The 21,995-nt window shown below is 51.7% G+C and overlaps 2 protein-coding genes across 2 annotated transcripts in view; one reads left to right on the top strand and one right to left on the bottom strand.

The window, feature by feature from the left end:
• The window catches only part of LOC117887172 (zinc finger protein 501-like), a 1,015,593-nt gene that overhangs the window by 92,599 nt on the left and 900,999 nt on the right, over positions 1-21,995 (bottom strand). The window lies entirely within an intron of this gene.
• On the top strand, positions 2,153-4,196 carry LOC117887592 (zinc finger protein 501-like). The gene is made up of 2 exons (XM_034790236.1): positions 2,153-2,581; positions 3,328-4,196. The coding sequence occupies exons 1-2, from the start codon at positions 2,422-2,424 to the stop codon at positions 4,194-4,196; spliced, it is 1,029 nt and encodes a 342-aa protein (XP_034646127.1). The 5' UTR covers positions 2,153-2,421.

Here is a 21,995-nt window from a genome sequence, read left to right on the forward strand (position 1 = left end):
GGGGGGGGGTTGACCTGTGCCTGTGCAATGGTGTGTGTGTGTGTGGGTGGGGGTTGGCGGCTTTCTGTGAAGGGCTCTGTGTGTGTGCATGGGGCAGGGAGGGGTGACCTGTGCAGGAGTGTGTGTGTGTGCGGGGGTGGGGGTGGGGGGTTGGCTGCTCTCTGTGCAGGGCTCTCTGTGTGAGTGGGGCGGGGAGGGGTGACCTGTGCAGGGGTGTGTGGGGGGTTGGCTGCTCTCTGTGCAGGGCTCTGTGTGTGCATGGGGGGGGGGAGGTGCCAATGCAGGGGTGTGACCGGTGTCTGTGTGTGGGGGGGGTAGGCAGGCAGGGAATGACTGGTGTCTGTGCAGGGGCAGGCCTGGGCAGGCGGGGAGTGACCGGTGTCTGTGCAGGGGTGTGTGTGTTTNGGCTGCTCTCTGTGCAGGGCTCTGTGTGTGCATGGGGGGGGGAGGTGCCAATGCAGGGGTGTGACCGGTGTCTGTGTGTGGGGGGGGTAGGCAGGCAGGGAATGACTGGTGTCTGTGCAGGGGCAGGCCTGGGCAGGCGGGGAGTGACCGGTGTCTGTGCAGGGGTGTGTGTGTTTGTGGGGGCGGGGAATCAGTTCTGGGTTAGTGTTCTGTCTGCTTCTGTTCAATATGTTCATCAATGATTTAGATAATGGCATAGAGAGTACACTTATAAAGTTTGTGAACGATACCAAGCTGGGAGGGGTTGCAAGTGCTTTGGAGGATAGGATTAAAATTAAAAATGATCTGGACAAACTGGAGAAATGGTCTAAAGTAAATAGGATGAAATTCAATACGGACAAATGCAAAGTACTCCACTTAGGAAGGAACAATCACTTGCACACATACAAACTAGGAAATGACTGCCTAGGAAGGAGTACTGCAGAAAGGGATCTGGGGGTCAGAGTGGATCACAAGCTAAATATGAGTCAACAATGTAACACTGTTGCAAAAAAAGCAAAGATCATTCCGGATGTATTAGCAGGAGTGTTGTAAGCAAGACTCAAGAAGTAATTCTTCTGCTCTACTCCACACTGATATGCCCTCAACTGGAGTATTGTGTCCAGTCCTGAGCACCACCTTTCAGGAAAGATGTGGACAAATTGGAGAAAATCCAGAGAGGAGCAACAAAAATGATTAAAGGTCTAAAAAACATGACTTATGAGGGAAAATTGAAAAAACTGGGTTTGTTTAGTCTGGAGAAGAAAAGACTGAGGGGGGACATGCTACCGTTTTTCAAGTACATAAAAGCCTGTTACCAGGAGGAGGGAGGTAAATTGTTCTCTTTAACCTCTGAGGATAAAGACGCCATGGGCTTAAATTGCAGCAAGGGCAGTTTAGGTTGGACATTAGGAAAATCTTCCTGTCAGGGTGGTGAAGCACTGGAATAAATTGCCTAGGGAGGTTGTGGAATCTCCATCATTGGAGGTTTTTAAGAGCAGGTTAGACAAATACCTATCAGGGATGGTAGATAATATTTAGTCCTGCCATGAGTGCAGGGGACTGGACTAGATGACCTCCCGAGGTCCCTTCCAATTCTATGACTGGGGGAGTCGGGAGAGGGGCTGCTTTGCAATAGCGGCACCAGCTGGCGATTGGTCTTTGGCCAGTGGGAGCACTCACAGCCACTTGGAGATCAGGCCTTATGGCGCCGGGCCCTGCACAAGCACAGAACGAAGATGCTCCTTGTGTCAAGGAGTTGGGGCGCTGTCCCAGTGGCAGGGGTCCCTGGGCGTGCTGTGGAGTGTGGGGGGTTTCCTCATTAGTGTGAGGTGCTTCCTCCCTAGGTCAAGTCCAGTGGGGTGATGCTGTCAAATGTTTCCATCAGGAGCACACTCAGGGCTCTGTGGCTCAGAAGACCACAGAGCTGTTCCCTGTAGAGGTCTGTTGGCCAGGCTGTGAGCTGTGAGCTGCTTTGGGGCTTTTTCAGGAAGGCTGTGGTCTGTTTCCCCTGCAGGGTCTGAGTACGCATCTGCTCTGGAAAGCGCAGGAGTCTCTGCCAGCCCCTTGTGACCGAGGGGATCGCTGGCTCTCTGCTCCATGCAGTGGGGTCTCCAGTGGGGCCGTTGGCTCATGGGATGTGGGCTGAGGTAACTGGCGCTTCCCGGGCTTGCTCCTTTGCACGGAGTTGGTGTTCACCACATAGGGTGGCATTAGCCAGGCCAGCTGTTTCCCCCCAGTCCCGTTAAGAGGCTCAGTCCTGGCGTTGCACAGAGCCAGTTTGGTTCAAGTCTGAAGCCGGCAGTGGGCTTTTATACCCCTGTGTTAGTGAGCGGCTGTGGGGCCACACTTGCACTGTGGCTGGGGGAGCCCGTGGAGTCGTCTCCCCTCCACTCTGATTGTTGTGTCTGAATTGACCCTCTTGTGTTTCCAGGGGCATTTCCTGGCTGTCCCGTCCATGCCAGCCCCGAGTAGCAGATGAAAGCCGAGCTCAGCGGGTATTTATCTAGATCCCACCTGCTCTGTTCTCACTCAGCAGGGCTCCAATCCCAATACTGGATGGAGCGAGGGGAAGAGCTGCACGTCCCAGATCTCAGCAAAGGCGAGGACGATGAGAGCGGGCCGGGCCCCCAAACAGGTGAGGGATAAATAAGTCCAGCTGAGAGGGGTGGGGGCAGCGGCAGGGCTGGCACAACCACTAGACGACCTAGGCGGTCGCCTAGGGTGCCAGGATTTGTGGGGGCGGCATTTCGGGTCCCTTGGCGGCATTTTGGCGGCGACGCTTTGGCCGCCGTGGAATTCGGCGGCATTTTGGCGGTGGGATGATCTTCGGCCACCCCAGTCTTCGGCGGCATTTCAGCGGCAGCTTCTCGCGGAACCGCCCCTCTCCTGTCCTCTTCCATCTTTTTTTGCCGCCTGGGGCAGCAAAAAAGCTGGCGCTGGTCCTGGGCAGCGGGGAGCACCCACGTCCACCCCTGCAAGTCCTCCTGGCCCAGCTCCTCTCAGAGGTTGTCACCACCCTCTCCCTGATCTGTGTGCACCACTGCACCCATCCCACCACCTGCGCCAGGGTCCACAGAACCATATGAGAGATATGTCTTGGTTCTCACTGAAAAAGCAAATAATATTTCCAGCCCACACAGAGGCAAAGAAAGGCTTGTGAACCTGAGCTGGGTGGTGCTGACACCTGCCTGAGTCTGCAGCAGCCTGAAAAAGCTGCAAGAGGTGTGACCGCCTCCTTCAATCCCAGCTCGGAAACCGGCTCCAGGGAGGGGCGGGTCCACTTGAGTGGTGCCTCGGGCTCTGGCTGCCTTAGTTGGGGCCCTGTCCTAGCCGGCCTCCTGTGGGGACGGCTCATGCCTGATTGCCCGTTTGTTCCTGCAGGTGAGAGGCTGGCGAGCATGGCTGGGGCAGAGGATGCTGCACCGGGAAGAGGTGGCACCAGCACCGATGTGGAGCTGGTGGGAGCGTGGCACAAAGACCCTGCTGTGGGGGCAGAGGAAGTTGTGCGAGGAGGCAGTGCCAGGGTGGAGGAGGCTGTACCAGGAGGTAGCGCTGATGCAGAGCTGGCGCGGCACAGAGGCGCCACCATTAGGTGGCCCTTTAAATGCAGTGAGTGTGGGAAGAGCTTCCGGCAGAGTGCCACACAGACAAGGCACCAGCTCCTCCATGCGAGCGAGAGGCCTTACATCTGCACCACCTGCAGCAAAGGCTTTTGCGACCATGCGGCGCTGGCCACGCACCAGCGGGCGCACACAGGTGAGCATCCCTTCCCCTGCCTGCCGTGCGGCAAGGCCTTTGCTGGCAGCTCAGCGCTGCTGGTGCATCAGCGAGTGCACACCGGTGAGCATCCCTACCGCTGTGGGGAGTGCGGGCAGAGCTTCCGGCAGAGTGCCCACCTGGCACAGCACCAGCAGGGCGCCCACGCCAGCCAGCGCCCCCACGCCTGCACTCACTGCAGCAAGAGCTTTGGGCTGCTCTCCACGCTGGCACGGCACTTGCAGACACACAGTGTCGAACGCCCCCATGCCTGCCCTGACTGCCCCCGCTGCTTCCGCCAGCGAGCCCACCTGCTCCGGCACCGGCTAGCGCACACAGGTGAATGTCCCTTCCCCTGCCTGGTCTGTGGCAAAGCCTTTGCCCTGAGTGCCACATTGCTGCGGCACCAGCTGGTGCACACGGGTGAGCGCCCCTACCGCTGTGGGGAGTGCGGGCGCAGCTATACACAGAGCTCCTACCTGTGCCAGCACTAGCGCAGTGCCCATGCTGGCCAGCGCCCCCACACCTGCCCTGACTGCGGCCGTGCCTTTGCTGACCGTGCCAACCTCCTGCGGCACCAGCGGGGCCATACAGGCGCCCGACCCCACACCTGTGCTGAGTATGGGTGGTGCTTTGCCCAGTTGGTACACCTACAGGAGCACGGGCGCACACATAGCAGGGAGCAGCCATTCTGCTGCAGCTGGTGTGGCCAAGCTTTGGGCACCGCTCAGCCCTGGCTGCGCACCAGCGCGCACACAGTGGAGAGTGCCCCTACCCCTGTACCCAGTGTGGGTGCCACTTTGCCCAGCTTGCCAGTCTGGTGGAGCACCGCCGGCGGCACACGGGCGAGAAACCTCACGAGTGCTCCCACTGTGGGCGCCGCTTCCGCCACCGCTCAGCCCTGCTTCGCCACCAGCGCTCCCATGCTGGGGAGCGCCCCTTCCGCTGCGGGCAGTGCAGTCGTGGCTACACCCGCAGCTCCAACCTCCTGCTGCACCAGCGGGTGCATGCTGCTGAGTGACATCCCAGCCCCCAGGACATCACCGGCATCCGGTGACTCCCACACCCCTCATGCTGGGATGGTCCTGGCCTGGCCCTGACCAGAGTCCACACTGTTGCATGGCCACTCCCCTGCCCACTGCCCAGGAATGGGGGTGGCTGGGCCAGGCCTGCGTTGCCTGGCCAGGTACTGAGTGTGAGTGAAGTTGCTGCCACCAGTCATGGTTTCTCCAGCCCCAGGTACCAAACATGGGGGCAGAGCTTCCTGCAGGGTGCAGCCCTGCTCAGAGGTGGGGCTCAGGGAATGGGGACTGTGCTCAGGCAGTGCCAGACCTTGTTTTTCTCCCATTTTGCTGGCTGGTGCTGAGGAGGAGACACACAAGGCCACCCCCCAGTCCTCCTAGGTTGGGCAACCAACTTCAAAGGGAATCGAAAACCGTGGGTTTCCTTTCCTGGGCCTTCCACTGCTTGAAAGCCTGTTCGGCTGACAGGACGTGCTTGTTAATGTCCTGTGAGTTTTCTGGGACATAAGTACAACATTCATTCCCAATAAGGGCACACACCCCGCCCTGGGAAGCTAAAACATAATCTAAGGCCTGTCTGTTTTGCAGGGACAGCAACCGGAGCTGGTATAGCTTTGAGTTAAGGCTCTTCTCTATGGCCAAGGTTTCATTGGCGAACTTGGTGAGAAACACAGAGAGCCTGCGATAAAATTGGGTTAGCCGTTCCACCCCATAGGATGGGAGGAGGATCATACCCAACCTGTCTCCTTCCTTAATGGGCTCTGAGGTGGCATACAAAGATTTACGCTGCCTGGGGTGGCCAGGGGTTGTCCCTTAATGCATACTGGGATTCAATGGTACAGTTTTGCGACAAGGGGGTACCCGAGGTATTTCTTCCCCTACTGAACCATCCCCAACAGATATCTGACCAATTTTGGGGGACCACCCTCCAGGGTAACCCTGCTGCGTGGTGCGGGATTTGGGAGCATACTTAGCAGTTAGAGAGGTTAAACTCTTGGGCAAAGCAAACCTTCAAGGACTCATATGTGTTTGTTTCCAAGTTAGTAGGGATCCCTTTCCATCCCACATGTGCCTGGGGGGAAATGGGAGGTAACGAGAGGAGTGTCCCTATGGCAAAGAGTACCACTGTGGCAGACCCTGGACCTGAACTCATGCTGGGCAGGTGACCCTAAGGCCTAACAATTACAATTCCCCAAATACCCACAAAATATCAATTACCAATAGTAGGCAGATTAAAAACAAAAAGGACCAGGCCACCAGGTTAGGCCGGCCCTGTGAGAGTAAACACAACCAACGCTTAGAGTTTTCGTGGGGAGTGCGCTGCGACTGTCCAAAGAGACCACAGGGCATTCCCAGCAGACACTATTGTCTTTTGAATAACAGTTTAAGTCTCAGGTCGTCGCTGGTAGTCCTTTTCCGTAGGCTGGACGGTCCACCGTTCAGGAGTGGGCACTGCCTTCAGACGGGAGTGATGAATCCAGTTCTTGTGTCCCTTGACCTTTGCTGCTGTGTGGGAGACCAGCAGGATGGTGTGGGGTCCCTTCCACTTCTCTTGGAGAGGCTAGTCCTTCCAGGTCCGAACGAGAACGGAATCGCCTGGCTGCAAGGAGTGGACAGGGGCATCCAGCGGGAGAGGCTGCAAATCTCTGGTATACCTGTGGAGAGAACAGAGAACAGCAGACGGAGAGCACATATACTGAGATAAAAAGCCACACCCCATTTCCCACTCCCCTGCCAGAACCGGTGTACCGTTCATAGGCCATGCCCTTCCAAACATAATCTTGAAGGAACTGAGCCCTAACCTGCCCTTTGGGAGAGCGCGAATGCAGAGCAAAACAAGGGGTAAGGCATCAGGCCACTTAAGGGAAGCCTCTTGGCAGACCTTTGAGAGGTGCCGCTTAAGTGTCTGATTTGTGCATTCCACTACTCCACTGGCCTGCGGTCGCCATGGAGTGTGGAGCTTCCAGGGGATCTGTAGGACATCCGATATCTTTTGAATGACTTGGGATGTGAAGTGTGTTCTGTTGTCAGATTCCATCCACTGGGGGAGTCCGAAGCGGGGAATGATCTCCTTGACAAATTTCAGAGCCACCGTCTTGGCAGTGTTGTTATGGCGTGGAAAGGCTTCAGGCCATCTGCTGAATCGATCCACCAAGACAAAAAGGTATTTGAATCCTTGGATCCGGGGGAACTCAGTAAAGTCTATTTGCCAAACCAGCCCTGGGCCTGGGGTAGGTTCCAGAGTGGCTGGTGGCACTGACACTTCTGGTTAAGGGTTGTTCTTTTGGCAGACTAGACATTCAGCCTGTACCTGGGAGGCCAGGGGTCTAAGAGCCTGCCTGCCAGCGTATAATTCTTTGTTTCTTCACCAGGGTCAGTTCTTAATATCTTTTGTAGTCAGGAATTCCTGGACTTTGTGGTTTCAATGAAGCAAGTGTTCCTTCTTCTCTTTTTCTGAAACAGTGTGGTTCAGCATCATACAGGGGAGAGGTTACTAGCACATCACCCTGTCTTTAAATAGGCTTATCATCAGTCGGAGAGTCCTTCCGAGGTGGAGGGGTCTTTTTACAGTAAGAAGCCTGGGTCCAGGTGGGCAGTCCTTGGTACTTCACAGCGGTGTTGGTGGTTAACAGGACTTGGAAAGGGCCTTTCCAGTGTGGAGCCAAAGCAGTTTTTCGTTGATGGACCTTAAGTAGAGTCAGTCTCCTTATTTCAATGAATGGCAGGGCTGCTAGGGTCTTTGGTTAGCAGTTCTTTTATCTGTGAGAAAAGAAACCTTACACATTTCATTAATGCCTAGCAGTGTTTTGCAGATCTCATAGTTGCTTGGGCACATTCAGGCCCCCTTTTCTTGGTTGTCAGCCAAGTCTTAGCTGTGAACAATGCCCTTGGATGGGGCCAGCATCTTATTTTTGGACTGAGCTTGCTAGCTATATTTTTTTCCTCAGTTAACTCGCTCTGTTTTTTTTCCTTCTCTCCTTCTTGGCTTCTTTTAACTTACAAAGGAAACTTCCACTTTTCACTCATACACCTTTTTCCAACAATGAACACATACACATTGCCATTATACACCCTTCCAGTAAAATAACTTTTATACAGAGCTTTGGAGCAACAAACCAGGACGAGCACACCCACTTTTGAGGAGTCCAACAAAATTCAGGAGGCTCACAGTGGCTTTAAGGCAAGGGGTGAGACCCACAACGGCAATTAACAAGTCATCCACATATTGCAGGAGGAGGACCTTGTCCTCATTGTCCCACTCCTCCAAGTCTCTGGCCAGGGCCTGGCCGAAAAGGGTGGGGGAATTTTTAAATCCCTGGGCCAACACTGTCCAGCAAAGCTGCTTTTTAACCCTCCTTTTGTCCTCCCACTGGCTCCACTCTGTGGCTTGCATGGCTGAGGGATCAATTGCAAGGGTCATTATCCAGGCATTCTCTGGGGGTAAGGTGAGGGTTATTTCATAGATTCATAGATTCATAGATTCTAGGACTGGAAGGGACCTCGAGAGGTCATCGAGTCCAGTCCCCTGCCCGCATGGCAGGACCAAATACTGTCTAGACCATCCCTGATAGATATTTATCTAACCTACTCTTAAATATCTCCAGAGATGGAGATTCCACAACCTCCCTAGGCAATTTATTCCAGTGTTTAACCACCCTGACAGTTAGGAACTTTTTCCTAATGTCCAACCTAGACCTCCCTTGCTGCAGTTTAAACCCATTGCTTCTGGTTCTATCCTTAGAGGCTAAGGTGAACAAGTTTTCTCCCTCCTCCTTATGACACCCTTTTAGATACCTGAAAACTGCTATCATGTCCCCTCTCAGTCTTCTCTTTTCCAAACTAAACAAACCCAATTCTTTCAGCCTTCCTTCATAGGTCATGTTCTCAAGACCTTTAATCATTCTTGTTGCTCTTCTCTGGACCCTTTCCAATTTCTCCACATCTTTTTTAAAATGCGGCGCCCAGAACTTGACACAATACTCCAGCTGAGGCCTAACCAAAGCAGAGTAGAGCGGAAGAATGACTTCTCGTGTCTTGCTCACAACACACCTGTTAATACATCCCAGGATCATGTTTGATTTTTTTGCAACAGCATCACACTGTTGACTCATATTTAGCTTGTGGTCCACTATAACCCCTAGATCCCTTTCTGCCGTACTCCTTCCTAGACAGTCTCTTCCCATTCTGTATGTGTGAAACTGATTTTTCCTTCCTAAGTGGAGCATTTTGCATTTGTCTTTGTTAAACTTCATCCTGTTTAACTCAGACCATTTCTCCAATTTGTCCAGATCATTTTGAATTATGACCCTGTCCTCCAAAGCAGTTGCAATCCCTCCCAGTTTGGTATCATCCGCAAACTTAATAAGCGTACTTTCTATGCCAATATCTAAGTCGTTGATGAAGATATTGAACAGAGCCGGTCCCAAAACAGACCCCTGCGGTACCCCACTCGTTACGCCTTTCCAGCATGATTGGGAATCATTAATAACAACTCTCTGAGTATGGTTATCCAGCCAGTTATGCACCCACCTTATAGTAGCCCCATCTAAATTGTATTTGCCTAGTTTATCGATAAGAATATCATGCGAGACTGTATCAAATGCCTTACTAAAGTCTAGGTATACCACATCCACAGCTTCACCCTTATCCACAAGGCTCGTTATCCTATCAAAGAAAGCTATCAGATTGGTTTGACATGATTTGTTCTTCACAAATCCATGCTGGCTGTTCCCTATCACCTTACCACCTTCCAAGTGTTTGCAGATGATTTCCTTAATTACTTGCTCCATTATCTTCCCTGGCACAGAAGTTAAACTAACTGGTCTGTAGTTTCCTGGGTTGTTTTTATTTCCCTTTTTATAGATGGGCACTATGTTTGCCCTTTTCCAGTCTTCTGGAATCTCTCCCGTCTCCCATGACTTTCCAAAGATAATAGCTAGAGGCTCAGATACCTCCTCTATTAGCTCCTTGAGTATTCTAGGATGCATTTCATCAGGCCCTGGTGACTTGCAGGCATCTAACTTTTCTAAGTGATTTTTAACTTGTTCTTTTTTTATTTTATCCGCTAAACCTACCCCCTTCCCATTAGTATTCACTATGTTAGGCATTCCTTCAGACTTCTCGGTGAAGACCGAAACAAAGAAGTCATTAAGCATCTCTGCCATTTCCAAGTTTCCTGTTACTGTTTCTCCCTCTTCACTAAGCAGTGGGCCTACCCTGTCTTTGGTCTTCCTCTTGCTTCTAATGTATTGATAAAAAGTCTTCTTGTTTCCTTTTATTCCCGTAGCTAGTTTGAGCTCATTTTGTGCCTTTTGCCTTTCTAATCTTGCCCCTGCATTCCTGTGTTGTTTGCCTATATTCATCCTTTGTAATCTGTCCTAGTTTCCATTTTTTATACAACTCCTTTTTATTTTTTAGATCGTGCAAGATCTCGTGGTTAAGCCAAGGTGGTCTTTTGCCACATTTTCTATCTTTCCTAACCAGCGGAATAGCTTGCTTTTGGGCCCTTAATAGTGTCCCTTTGAAAAACTGCCAACTCTCCTCAGTTGTTTTTCCCCTCAGTCTTGATTCCCATGGGACCTTACCTATCAGCTCTCTGAGCTTACCAAAATCTGCCTTCCTGAAATCCATTGTCTCTATTTTGCTGTTCTCCCTTCTACCCTTCCTTAGAATTGCAAACTCTATGATTTCATGATCACTTTCACCCAGGCTGCCTTCTACTTTCAAATTCTTAACGAGTTCTTCCCTATTTGTTAAAATCAAGTCTAGAACAGCTTCCCCCCTGGTAGCTTTTTCAACCTTCTGAAATAAAAAGTTGTCTCCAATGCAGTCCAAGAATTTGTTGGATAGTCTGTGCCCCGCTGTGTTATTTTCCCAACATATATCCGGATAGTTGAAGTCCCCCATCACCACCAAATCTTGGGCTTTGGATGATTTTGTTAGTTGCTTGAAAAAAGCCTCATCCACCTCTTCCATCTGGTTAGGTGGCCTGTAGTAGACTCCTAGCATGACATCTCCCTTGTTTTTTACCCCTTTTAGCCTAACCCAGAGACTCTCAACACTTCCATCTCCTCTGTCCATCTCTACCTCAGTCCAAGTGTGTACATTTTTAATATATAAGGCAACACCTCCTCCCTTTTTCCCCTGTCTATCCTTCCTGAGCAAGCTGTACCCATCCACACCAACATTCCAATCATGTGTATTATCCCACCAAGTTTCAGTGATGCCAACAATGTCATAGTTGTATTTATTTATTAGCACTTCCAGTTCTTCCTGCTTATTCCCCGTACTTCTCGCATTTGTATATAGGCATCTAAGATACTGGTTTGATCTTTCCTCCCAGTTTTGTCCTGACCCTCCTTTCTCTCTGCCAATATAGCCCACACTCCCTCTCGTTTCCGACCCATCTCCCCGGTCTCCATGTTCCCCACTTACCTGTGGGCTTTGCTCACCTGTCCCCGTCGAACCTAGTTTAAAGCCCTCCTCACTAGGTTAGCCAGTCTGTGTCCGAATAGGGTATTTCCTCTCCTCGAAAGGTGAACGCCATCTCTGCCTAGCAGTCCTTCCTCGAATAGCATCCCGTGGTCTAGGAAGCCAAAGCCCTCCTGGCGACACCATCTTCGCAGCCAGGCATTCACCTCCATGATGCATCTGTCTCTGCCCGGGCCCCTACCTTTGACAGGAAGAATTGAAGAGAATACCACCTGCGCTCCAAACTCCTTCACCCGTACTCCCAGAGCCACTCTTGATCCGCTCAGTGTCACACCGCGCAGTATCATTTGTGCCCACATGGATGAGTAGCATGGGGTAGTAGTCAGAGGGCTGGATAATCCTCGACAATGCCTCCGTAACGTCTCGGATACGGGCTCCCGGCAGGCAGCATACCTCCCGAGATGAAATGTCAGGGTGACAGATGGGCGCCTCCGTCCCCCTCAGCAGAGAGTCTCCGACCACCACTACCCTGCGTTTCCTATTCTCAGTGGTGGCAGCAGACCTCCCAGCCTTAGGGGTATGAGGCTTCTCCTCCTTCACTGTAGGGAGTGATTCCTTCTTTCCTGTATCAAGAAGGGCATAACGGTTACCTATTACCACGGCAGGAGGGTTCGGAGCAGGGGTGGAGCACTGCCTGCTGCCAGAAGTAACCAGCTGCCAGTGTCCACCCTGAGCCATCTCCTCCTCCACCAGTGGTGTATCAGCAGTCCTGCGTACTGGGACAGCTACCTCAGCTGTCTCCACATTGACACTGTCGAGGAATTGCTCGTGGATTCGGATGCTCCTCAACCTAGCCACCTCCTCCTGTAGCTCTCCCACCTGCTGCCTGAGAGATTCCACCAGCAGGCACCTCTCACATTGGATGGTCCCCCCAGCCTGGATATCAGTAAGTGGAAATTGCAAGTTACAGTCTCTGCAAAACCACACCAGGATCTGGGTAGAAGCATCCATGCTCCGGTACTCTGTCTGGCTACAGGCACAGGTGGAGGAGACAGAAGCAGTGCTGGCACAGGTGTTGCGGGTCTTCCTAACCATCGTAAGCCTCCTTCTGTCAAACTCCTGTCTGCAGCCGCCTGTCAGCTGAAAGGGTTGTTTAAGCAAGAAGTTTTTAATGTAGTTGGTTTATAGGTATTAAGGGGAATAAAGAGAAAACAGATGGAACCGGCAAGGGACCCTCGCCCCCTTCCTGCTCCCCTTCCAAACTCCCTTGCGAAACTCCCTGTTAGCAGCCCCTGTTCGCAAATTTCATCTTGGGTGAAATGCAGGGTGGCTCCTAAGCGACAAAGCAGGTCCCGTCCTAGTAGAAGTGTTGGACAATCGGGGAGGTAAACCAGTTTGTGAGATAGAGTTCTGTTTCCCAAAGCACATTCTGCTGGGGCATACACTGGGCACTTGGTTCCTTTCCCTGTGGCACCCACCACAGTGAAGGACTCTGACACAGGCAGCTGCAGGGGTTGGTTTACAGCGGGTCGTGCAGCTCCAGAGTCTATTAAAAAGTTTATGTCCAAGTCTCCCACCCTCATGTTTACTCGGGGTTCCAGGGGAGGATAGTCCGTCTCCCCTGACACCCCTATTCTTGATCCTCTGCTGCCATCATAGGGGTACCTTCACTTTCGGGGCACTCATTTTTTCAATGTCCCTCCTTTCGGCATCTGGCACACTGGTTACAACCCAGACGCCTTTCCTGTGAGCCAGGGCGCCCACGTCCTCTTATTCCCCGGCCCCTTCCACCTTCCTGGAATTTTCCCCTGCCACCGGCCTGTACTGCTGCAACCATCATTTTCACTTGCCTCTTTTCCTTTTCTTTAGACACAACCTGATTATGCTCCACCTCAGACAGCAGCGTCCGCATAAGGACATTACAATCATCACAGTCAGGCTTACAGCTAGCCAGGCACCCTTCAAAGACCGAGATAAACTTGCTTGGGTTCGTAGAGAATTCCCCTGCCTGTGCCTTAAAGGCTGGCTAGGTCCACCGGGTTAAAAGACACATGGGTGTAAACCTGCATAGTAGTGGCCTGATTCCTATCTGAGCCATGTCTGGACACCATTGGGTGGCTGGGGGTTGGTTGCAGCCACAGTCCGGCTGGCCTCTGAATCCTGGAGCTCTGGCTGTCTCTCTGCGGGAGCCTGCAATGCACCTCTGCTCCCTTCGGCAGTCATCTCAGCCTGAGCTGAGCGGCTCTTTCATATCCTGGTTCCAGCTGAAGCATGCCCAGCAGAGATGGGGTGGCATGGCCTCCTCGGCCCACAAAGTATGATTAACCCCTGCTGAACCAATGCGGGGTAGGTAAACCCCATCACATACCCTTTTACTGTCTGTTTGTTAAACTAAATAGATTTAGTTCCTTGATTCTACCACTCTAAGGCATGTTTTCTAATCCTTTAATCACTGTGGCTCTTCTGTCAATATCCTCTCTAATTTATCAACACCCTTTTTGAATTGTGGGCACTAGAATGGGACACAATATTCCCACAGTAGTCACACAGGTGCCAGATTTAGAGGTAAAATAACCACAGTACTCCTACTTGAGATTCCCCTTTTCATGCATCCCAGCTTTAGCTTTTTTGGCTACAACATGAGTTCGTGTTCAGCTGATTATTCATCATGACCCCCAAAATCTTTTAAGAGTCACTGCTTCCCAGGACAGCATCCCCCATCATGTATGTGTGGCCTAAATTCTTTGTGCCTAGATGCAAACATTTACATTCAGCCGTATTTAAATGCACTTTTGTTTGCGCCCAGTTTACCAAGTGATCTAGATCACTTTGAATCAGTGAGCTGTCCTCTCCATTATTTACCACTCCCCAATTTTTATCTCATCTGCCAACTTTATCGGTGATGAGTTTATGTCCTCTGCCAGGTTATTGATTAAAAAGATGAAAATCTAATTCCTTCCTGCAGCTAAACACTTTTCTCCTTTGCTGCTTGAAGCTTCCACAATGTCTCTGATGCCATCTACATATTTTACTATGTTTAAGCAGTTGTGTAGTGCCCTGATGCTATCAAACAAGTCCATGATCCGTTAGTTCCCTCCAAATCATGGGTATTTCAACCCCAAAAGTGACCACATACTCTGTACCAGAAAGCTTGAACCAACAGAGATGGTGAGTAAATATCACTACCAAGAAGTTATAGCTGTCTCATGACTTCATTTACAACTGTGTAGCCCCACTGAAGACAGAATATGGCCCATTACTTCTTGCTCATGTGGTACTGAGGTAGATGAAATAGAGAGACAAGGGGAATGAGACAATATCTTTAATTAGATTATCTCACCCACCCTCTCACAGTGCAGTTGGGAGCCATGGGGGGGGGAGTGGAGAGGTGCTGTGGGAATACAAGGTAACTGGGTGTGTTGATGTTGCCCGTGTTTACAGGTCGGAAATCTCCATCGCCGTTCCAGGGCTAACTGCACCTCTCACTCCTTTTCTGAGCTGAGCACATCCCCACCGGGCCTTGAGCCCTTCCCTTTCCTGAGATGGGATTCCCCGAGTCTCCCACTCTTAGCCTGATTCTCGGGCTACAGCACCCCAAGTATCAGCTGTGCTTCTCTAGCAGGCCCTACAGAAGTTGGCCCCTGCGGTTCAGTCCGTTGGATGCCTTGACCCAAAACCAAAGGATTGTGTGTTGTTAACAGTAGGAACAAAGCGCAGCAAGAGAGAAACTAATTTTAGAACAGCAACCGGCCTACAGGCGAAACTCCCAGTGGTGGGAGCTTATATGCAGACAGTAAACACTACGCCCTGGATACCACATGTTGAGCTAGTTAAATTATCACAGGCCACTCCAGATCTGTCCCCTTCAACATAAATGCCGACCCAGGCAAAGGTTTCTGCCACACAAGGGCTTTTCAGTCCAATCAATGGCAGCCACATGGGAGCCGACAGCCGGGCTTTGAAGTGAGACAGATTCCGAGTGGAGACAAGGTGTGGATTTTCCACAGAGCGGGCAATTAACCCTTGGAGCCGCTTCCCAAGGGAGGGTGTCTATCGCTGGGAGCCTTTAGCAAGACTAGGTTAGTATTTTGAGAGCATACAGCCAAGCCTGATCACTACGCGGTGGAATACTCTTGCCTGGGTTACACAGGAGCTGATGATTATTTGTATTTCAGTAGTAACTAGTTCCCAGATGAGATCAGGACCATGTTGTGCTGTGTGCTGCGTGCCCATGTGTAGTCAGAGACACTCCTTGCCTCAAAGAGCTTCTGATCTAAACAGTCTGGCTCAGGTTCAGGTGAGACTTCCTGAAATGCAGCCACCTCTGGGTAACAGCTGTCCCGCAAATCAGCAAAGGATGTGCTCACCCAGCACTGAGATGCAACCACCCCTGGGGTGCGACTGGGCAGCTCTTTAGGAGTGGAGATTTTGTAGGAGCTGGGATGGAGGGTTCAGATCCTGACTCTCATGGTGGATGGGGAAATATCAAGGGTTCATTCATGCCCAAGAGGGGTCAGAACCTCATTGGGGAGATGCTTCACTGTCCCAGGCAGAGAGGGGCAGTGTGGCACCTCGAAAGGCTCCCTGTTTGAGTAGCTGTGTGTGAAGGAGGGGTGAGAGGAACACCACTTGTAATGCATTAACTAGCTGTGTTTTTAACTAGCGGCTCAGGACAGGGACTGGCAGGCTCAGAATGGGATGCAGAGCCTTTCCCATTTAGTTTGGGTGGGTGGCTGGCTCAGAGTGGGGGGAATGGAACATGGGACCTTTCCCCTCTAGGGAGGGCCAATTTCAATCTGACCATATCTCAGCACAGGGTGGAAGTGTGTCCCACTTGGTGCACCCATGTGTGTAATGAGCTGGTAGGTCTCAGCAGAGAAGCCTTGATCCCCACCTGCCCTGACACACCCCAGTGCCAGCCACCTCAGCAAGGAGGCCAAAGGATGAAAGGTCCCAGCTCCCCCCTGCCCCCCAGAGGGGGATCCCTTCAGGGGTAGGGATGTGACTCATCAGCAGGGGGTGTTCTGTGGTGGTGCGCATTGCCTACTCCCATCCCCATTATGAGGGCTACAAAAAAGCCACCTCTGCTCCCCTGGAAGATGGGGGCAATTGTCTGCGCTGCCATTGATCCCAGCTGGCCGGGCAATAACCCGTCTCTGTGGCTTGTATTGTATAATGGCCTGCAACTTGTCATCAATAAACCACCAATTTTCTTAGACTCCCTTGTGTGTATGGATCTTCCTCACTGTGCACTGAGGATCAGCAAGGAGGGGAGTGGGGTCTAAGTGGGTTCGAGGGGGGGACTGGGAGTCAGGACTCCTGGGTTCTATCCCAGGCTCTGGGAGGGCAGTGGGGTCTAGTGCTAAATTCCCTGTAAGCTGCGCGGCTGGGTGGCTGCGCAGCAGGCTATCAAGTGCTGTGCAGTTCAAGTGTCCCACTGCCATGTGCTGCTCCTGCCCTCTGCCTTGGAGCTGCTCCCAGGAGCCTCCTGCTTGCTGTGCAGAGCAGGGGGAGGGGAGAGGGTGCTGATGTCAGGGTGTCCTCCTCCCTCCAGCCCTGTACCCCGTATCCACAGAGCGGGGTGGAAGGGGGAGATACAACAGGGCTCAGGATGGAGGGAGCTTGCTGGCAGCTGTTGCTGTGTCTGAACTTGCTGATCTACTTTAAAGGGCAGTGTACTTAAAGGGGCAACACAAGTCTCTGTCACACACACACACACATTGTGTGTGTGTCTCACACACACACACACACACACTCTATCTTTCACACTCACCTCCCAACACATAGAATCATAGAAGATTAGGGTTGGAAGAGCCCTCGGGAGGTCATCTAGTCCAACCCCCTGCTCAAAGCAGGACCAATACCAACTAAATCATCCCAGCCAGGGCTTTGTCAAGCTGGACCTTAAAAACCTCTAAGGATGGAGATTCCACCACCTCCCTAGGTAGCCCATTCCAGTGCTTCACCACCCTCCTAGTGAAATAGTGTTTCCTAATATCCAACCTAGACCTCCCCCAATGCAACTTGAGACCATTACTCCTTATTCTGTCATCTGCCACCACTGAGAACAGCCGAGCTCCATCCTCTTTGGAACTCCCGTCAGGGCTGCTATCAAATCCCCCCTCACTCTTCTCTTCTGCAGACTAAACAAGCCCAGTTCCCTCAGCCTATCCTCATAAGTCATGTGCCCCAGCCCCATGATCATTTTCGTTGCCCTCCGCTGCACTCTCTCCAATTTGTCCACATCCTTGTGTTGTTGTTGTTGTTGTTGTTACTTCTTGATACTTCTTTCAAAGTGTGTTATTTTAGTTTTTTGACTGGTCTATGCTTTTCATAATTCATATTTCTCCCTTATGCTTAAATTTAATTATTTGATTAGTGAGTTCTAAAATGCCTAATCTGTCCTGGCTGGAAAAATTATCCCTATGGTAACTTTTTAAAAATATATACTATATCTCAGTTTTTGGTTTCTACTGGTAGTGCACATCCACACCTTACCTTGATATGGTGCACATAACAAAATTCATTCAGCACCTGGATGGAAAAAATTAGAGGGAACACTAGTCTAGTGGTTAGAGCTAAGGGGTAGTGGGAATCAGTATTAATGCTGGTCGGCGAACAGCCTGAAGCCCTGGAGAGAAGACAGCTTGCTCTTGACACCTGTTTGTGAACAGAAGAGTAGCCCAGAACTACTTGAGAACCCCAGATGGGCCTGGGCTCCATAGCGGAGGCAACTCTCTATTGCCACCTATTGGTGAGCAAAGGAAAATGGCTGGTATGGAGCAAGCCTCATTTGCATGTCAATTATGCAACAGTTTGGGTCATTTGGGTTAAAATACAGTTACACTTTGAGTGTGCGGGCAATAAGATGCCATTGTCCCTGGTGGGAGATTGAGAGAGAAGAGAGGGACACTGGTGGTGCGGAGGCTGAAGGGGTCATCCTGACCGATTGCACTATCAGGCATAGTTAGGTAAGAGCCTGGAGAAAGGTACAAAAGGGGCTGTTCTCTGGGGTGAGTCCCTTTCTGATGGAATAGGCTGTTAAGGGTATGTCCACACTGCAAGTAAAAACTTGTGGCTGGTCTATGTTAGCTGAGTCAATTTAAGGAGCTGTTTAATTGCCATATAGATGATTGAGCTTGTGCTGGAGCCTGGGACTTTACCCTCTTGTGGTATCCTTGAGCCAGAACATCTACAAGGCAATTAAACCACCCCTTAGCCTGGATTGGCTGACAGGATGTTTAATTGCAGTGCAGATGCTTCCAAAAGGGGTTCTGTGTCCCATGGAGCTCTGCAAAAAGTTGAGATGAGAAAGCTTGGAGGCAACAGACAGCATAGAGCTGAGATGGCTTGGGCTGAAGCAGCAGGGAGAATAGCAGCTGCTAGCCTCCCAGTCAGATTTAGAGGAGGGTCTCTGTACCCAGCAATCAATCCTGACATCACAGCCCCAGGAGCAGCACAGAAGTTGGAATAATTGTTAAGACACCTGGGGAGAACTCTTAGTAAATGGTAACTTATTAGCCGCTGTTTTTTCCCAAATTCATTCTGTCATGTCTCCCCCATTAATAAAATTATTTTTGTTTTAAACCTCTGGATTCAGCCCTTGCAAGGGGGGAAGGATTGGTGCCTTGCGAGGGCACCCAGGATGGTACATATAGTTTCCCTGCTTTTTGGATGAGGCTATGAACCGGGGTTACTTAAGTCCTCAGACAGGTTTCCCCTAGACAGCTGAATCCGGCCTTTTTCGCTGCCACCATCCACTGGCCGAATCCTTTAAAAAATCTGTTTCCCCAAACAAGTGGAGGTTTTGACACTTGTTTTCCTTCTGCATCAAAATGAAACTAGTTGAAATTGGAGTGAAAGGTCCATTTCCACAAAGCTTTCAGGGGAAGGTGATTCAGATTCACCCTGGAATTCATGCTTAGAACCAGACAGGAAGAGCCAACCCCAAGCCAAGAGAACCAAGTGGTTCAAGTCTGTATAAGTTTTGATACCATCCTCATCACTGTAGTATCTGAGCATCTCCCAGTGCATTAAGCCAGGCGTCTATGCATCCGTCACATGGAGTTTGGTCTCTTGTCCTCTATCCAGAGGAGGAAGGGTGCTGTGGAGTGTCTTGTTTCAGTAGCGACTTCATATCTACCTGCTGCTGTGTGTTTGTTAGAGAAGGCCTGGCTGAAGAACTAGACCTTGCCCTTGGAAAGGAACGGGCAGAGGTTTGGGATGGGCCTTGGTTCTTGGGGAAGTTCAGTAGGCACATATCTGCGATGTGGATGACCCAGTTTCAAATCTTTGCTCTCAATCAGGTGTGCAGGTCTCTCTCTCTCTCTCTGGTGTTGACCAGAAACTTCATCCGGTACCTGAGCTACCTTCCTGACTGAAGCATTAACAAAACCAGGAGGATTCTGTGGAAAGTGTCTCTTTCAAAGCAGCAGCACTTTCTGATGGAAAGAGGTTTAGATGAAAAATTCTAATCAGCTCTAGTCAGGACACCTAGGTTCTATCCCAGGCTCTTGAATGGGAGTGGGGTCTAGTGGGTAGAGCGGGAGTGGGACTAGGACTCCTGGGATCTATCTCCTGCTCTGGGAGGGAAGTGGGGTCTAGTAGGTTAGAGCAGGGGAGGCTGGGAGCCAGGACTCCTGGGTTCTAGTCCCAGGCTTATGTCTGATTTTGTGTAAGTCTCTTATCCCCATTTGTAAACTAATTGCATCGACTGTGAAACGTGTTTCCGATACATAACCTCAAATGTGAGCTATAACTACCCTGTGCAGAGGTGGGATGGATCCTGATGAACCCACGCTAATAAGGACAAGCATTTTGATCTCACAGTTAATGGGTTCGGCTTGATCTGTGCCGGAGGTTGTTTGTGAATATGGGGGAGGCAGTTCAATCAGTGCTGACCCCAGTGTGGCACTAGAGGGTGCTGTGCTACAGGGAGCAGGGTGGGGGCTCAGCAGGAGGTGCTCTCCCCTCACAGTCTGTCCTGACCCCAGTGTGGTGCTCCCTGCACAGCTGGTCGCCGGCACAGCAGGATAAAAACAGCCCCACACCCCAGAGTCTGCGTCGGTCCCAGCAGAGAACTCTGTGCTCCCCCGACCCAGAGGAGCCCAGGCTCTGCTCCTCACAGCCTCCGCCCTGTTCTGCCTCACACTGGGGGGGTAAGTGCCATCGGGGAGTTTGGGGGAACTCCACTCTGGGGTGACACAGGCCTGAGTGGCTCCTGAGGCAGCGGACGTCTGTCTCCCCTGAGTGCCTAGAATAGAATCCAATAGTCCTGATGCCCAGCCCCCTGTGCTCTAACCAGTAGGCCCCACTTCCCTCCCAGAGCTGGGGAGAGAACTCAGGAGTCCTGGCTCCCAACACCACCTGCCCTAACCACTAGATCCCACTCCCTTCCAGGACTGGGGAGAGAACTGAGGAGTCCTGCCTCCCAGCCCCCTTCCGCTGGACAAATGAGTGTTTGAGATGCTGAAATCAGCCCCTTGGTGTGGTATCCGTATCCCTCTAATGAGCCGACTCAGATGCACACATGCAGCTGCCCTGGAAACGGCCGTGTCAATTGGTTTCCCTGGTGGAGGTGGAGCTCTCCTTGGAGGACTCAGAGATGTGGATGGGGATCGCCGGTCTCTGCCTCCCACGACAGGGTCCTCAATGCAGGCAGCTTTTACCAGGGGCTTGAGTCAACCCGCTGTGAATGACCCCAACGGTGCCACTGAAAGAGCATGAATCACAGCCCCGGGTCCTCTCAGTCACACACAGGCCATTCCCCCAGCATGTCTCGGGGCAGCAACCCACCAGATCTCTGCTTGGTCACGGATACAAGTGGTGTAACCCAGACAAACTCACAGGCAAACTCAGGAAGGGAAAAGTGGTGTCACTCCACAATGCATAATGATTAGTATGCGAGGGACTGGGAATCAGGACTCCTGGGTTCTATCCCTGACTGGGGGAGGAGAGTGAGGCCTACTTGTTCGAGCGGGAGTGTGGGTGTCTGGGAGTCAGTACTTCTGGGTTCTATCTCTGGCTAGGGAAAGGGAATGGGGTCTAGTGGGTAGGGTGGGCTGCCTGTGGGGATGGTGGCTGGGGGGTGTTTGTGCCCATCTCTCACTGCATTTTCCCCTTGCTCGCCCCTTGCAGCTAGCAAACTGCATTGCAGACAATGCGCCGTGGATGAGCCCTACATCAGTTGCCTCCCTGGAGTCTCTGAGTGCACGTCTAAGGCCGGGTATCCATGCATGACAGTCAACATCAGCTATAGTGAGTTGGGAGGGGGGGCTGCATTGGGTTCTCTCTGTCCCAAATGCCCCCACCAGTACTGATCCTTACTCCTTTCTGGGCAAGGTGCTGCTTGGCTCTGGCCTGACCCCTTGTGGCCAGGCTTAGAACTGCAACATGGGCTCCCATGCCCCTCACCCACTTCCCCACCCCCAGCCAAGCTCCAACCCACCAAACCCCACCCTCCTCCCAGCACTGGGGATAGAACCCAGGAGTCCTGATGCCCAGTCCCCATCTGCTCTAACCATTTGATCACCACTTCCCTTCTAGACCTGGGAAAAGAACCCAGGAGTCCTGGCTGTATCAACATCCCATGAGCCAGGGGAGCTTTCAGTCGGTGACGGAGTGGCTAAGTGGCATTGGGTCGGGTAGCCTGGTTTCCGATCCCTGTCCGTGCTCTGGGCTTTGGGGTGGCGGATTTGAGTGGTATGGCTCTGAGCCCTACCTCTCTGTCTCCCCCTGCAGGAGGCGAGGTGCAGATCCTCATCCAGGGCTGCATCATGAATCCCAGCTGCTGTGAGCTGGTGAAGGAGTTGATGGTCCCTGGGTACCAGATCAATGTCA

Source organism: Trachemys scripta, chromosome 14, assembly GCF_013100865.1.
Source record: "Trachemys scripta elegans isolate TJP31775 chromosome 14, CAS_Tse_1.0, whole genome shotgun sequence".
Classification (NCBI taxonomy): Eukaryota; Metazoa; Chordata; order Testudines; family Emydidae; genus Trachemys; species Trachemys scripta.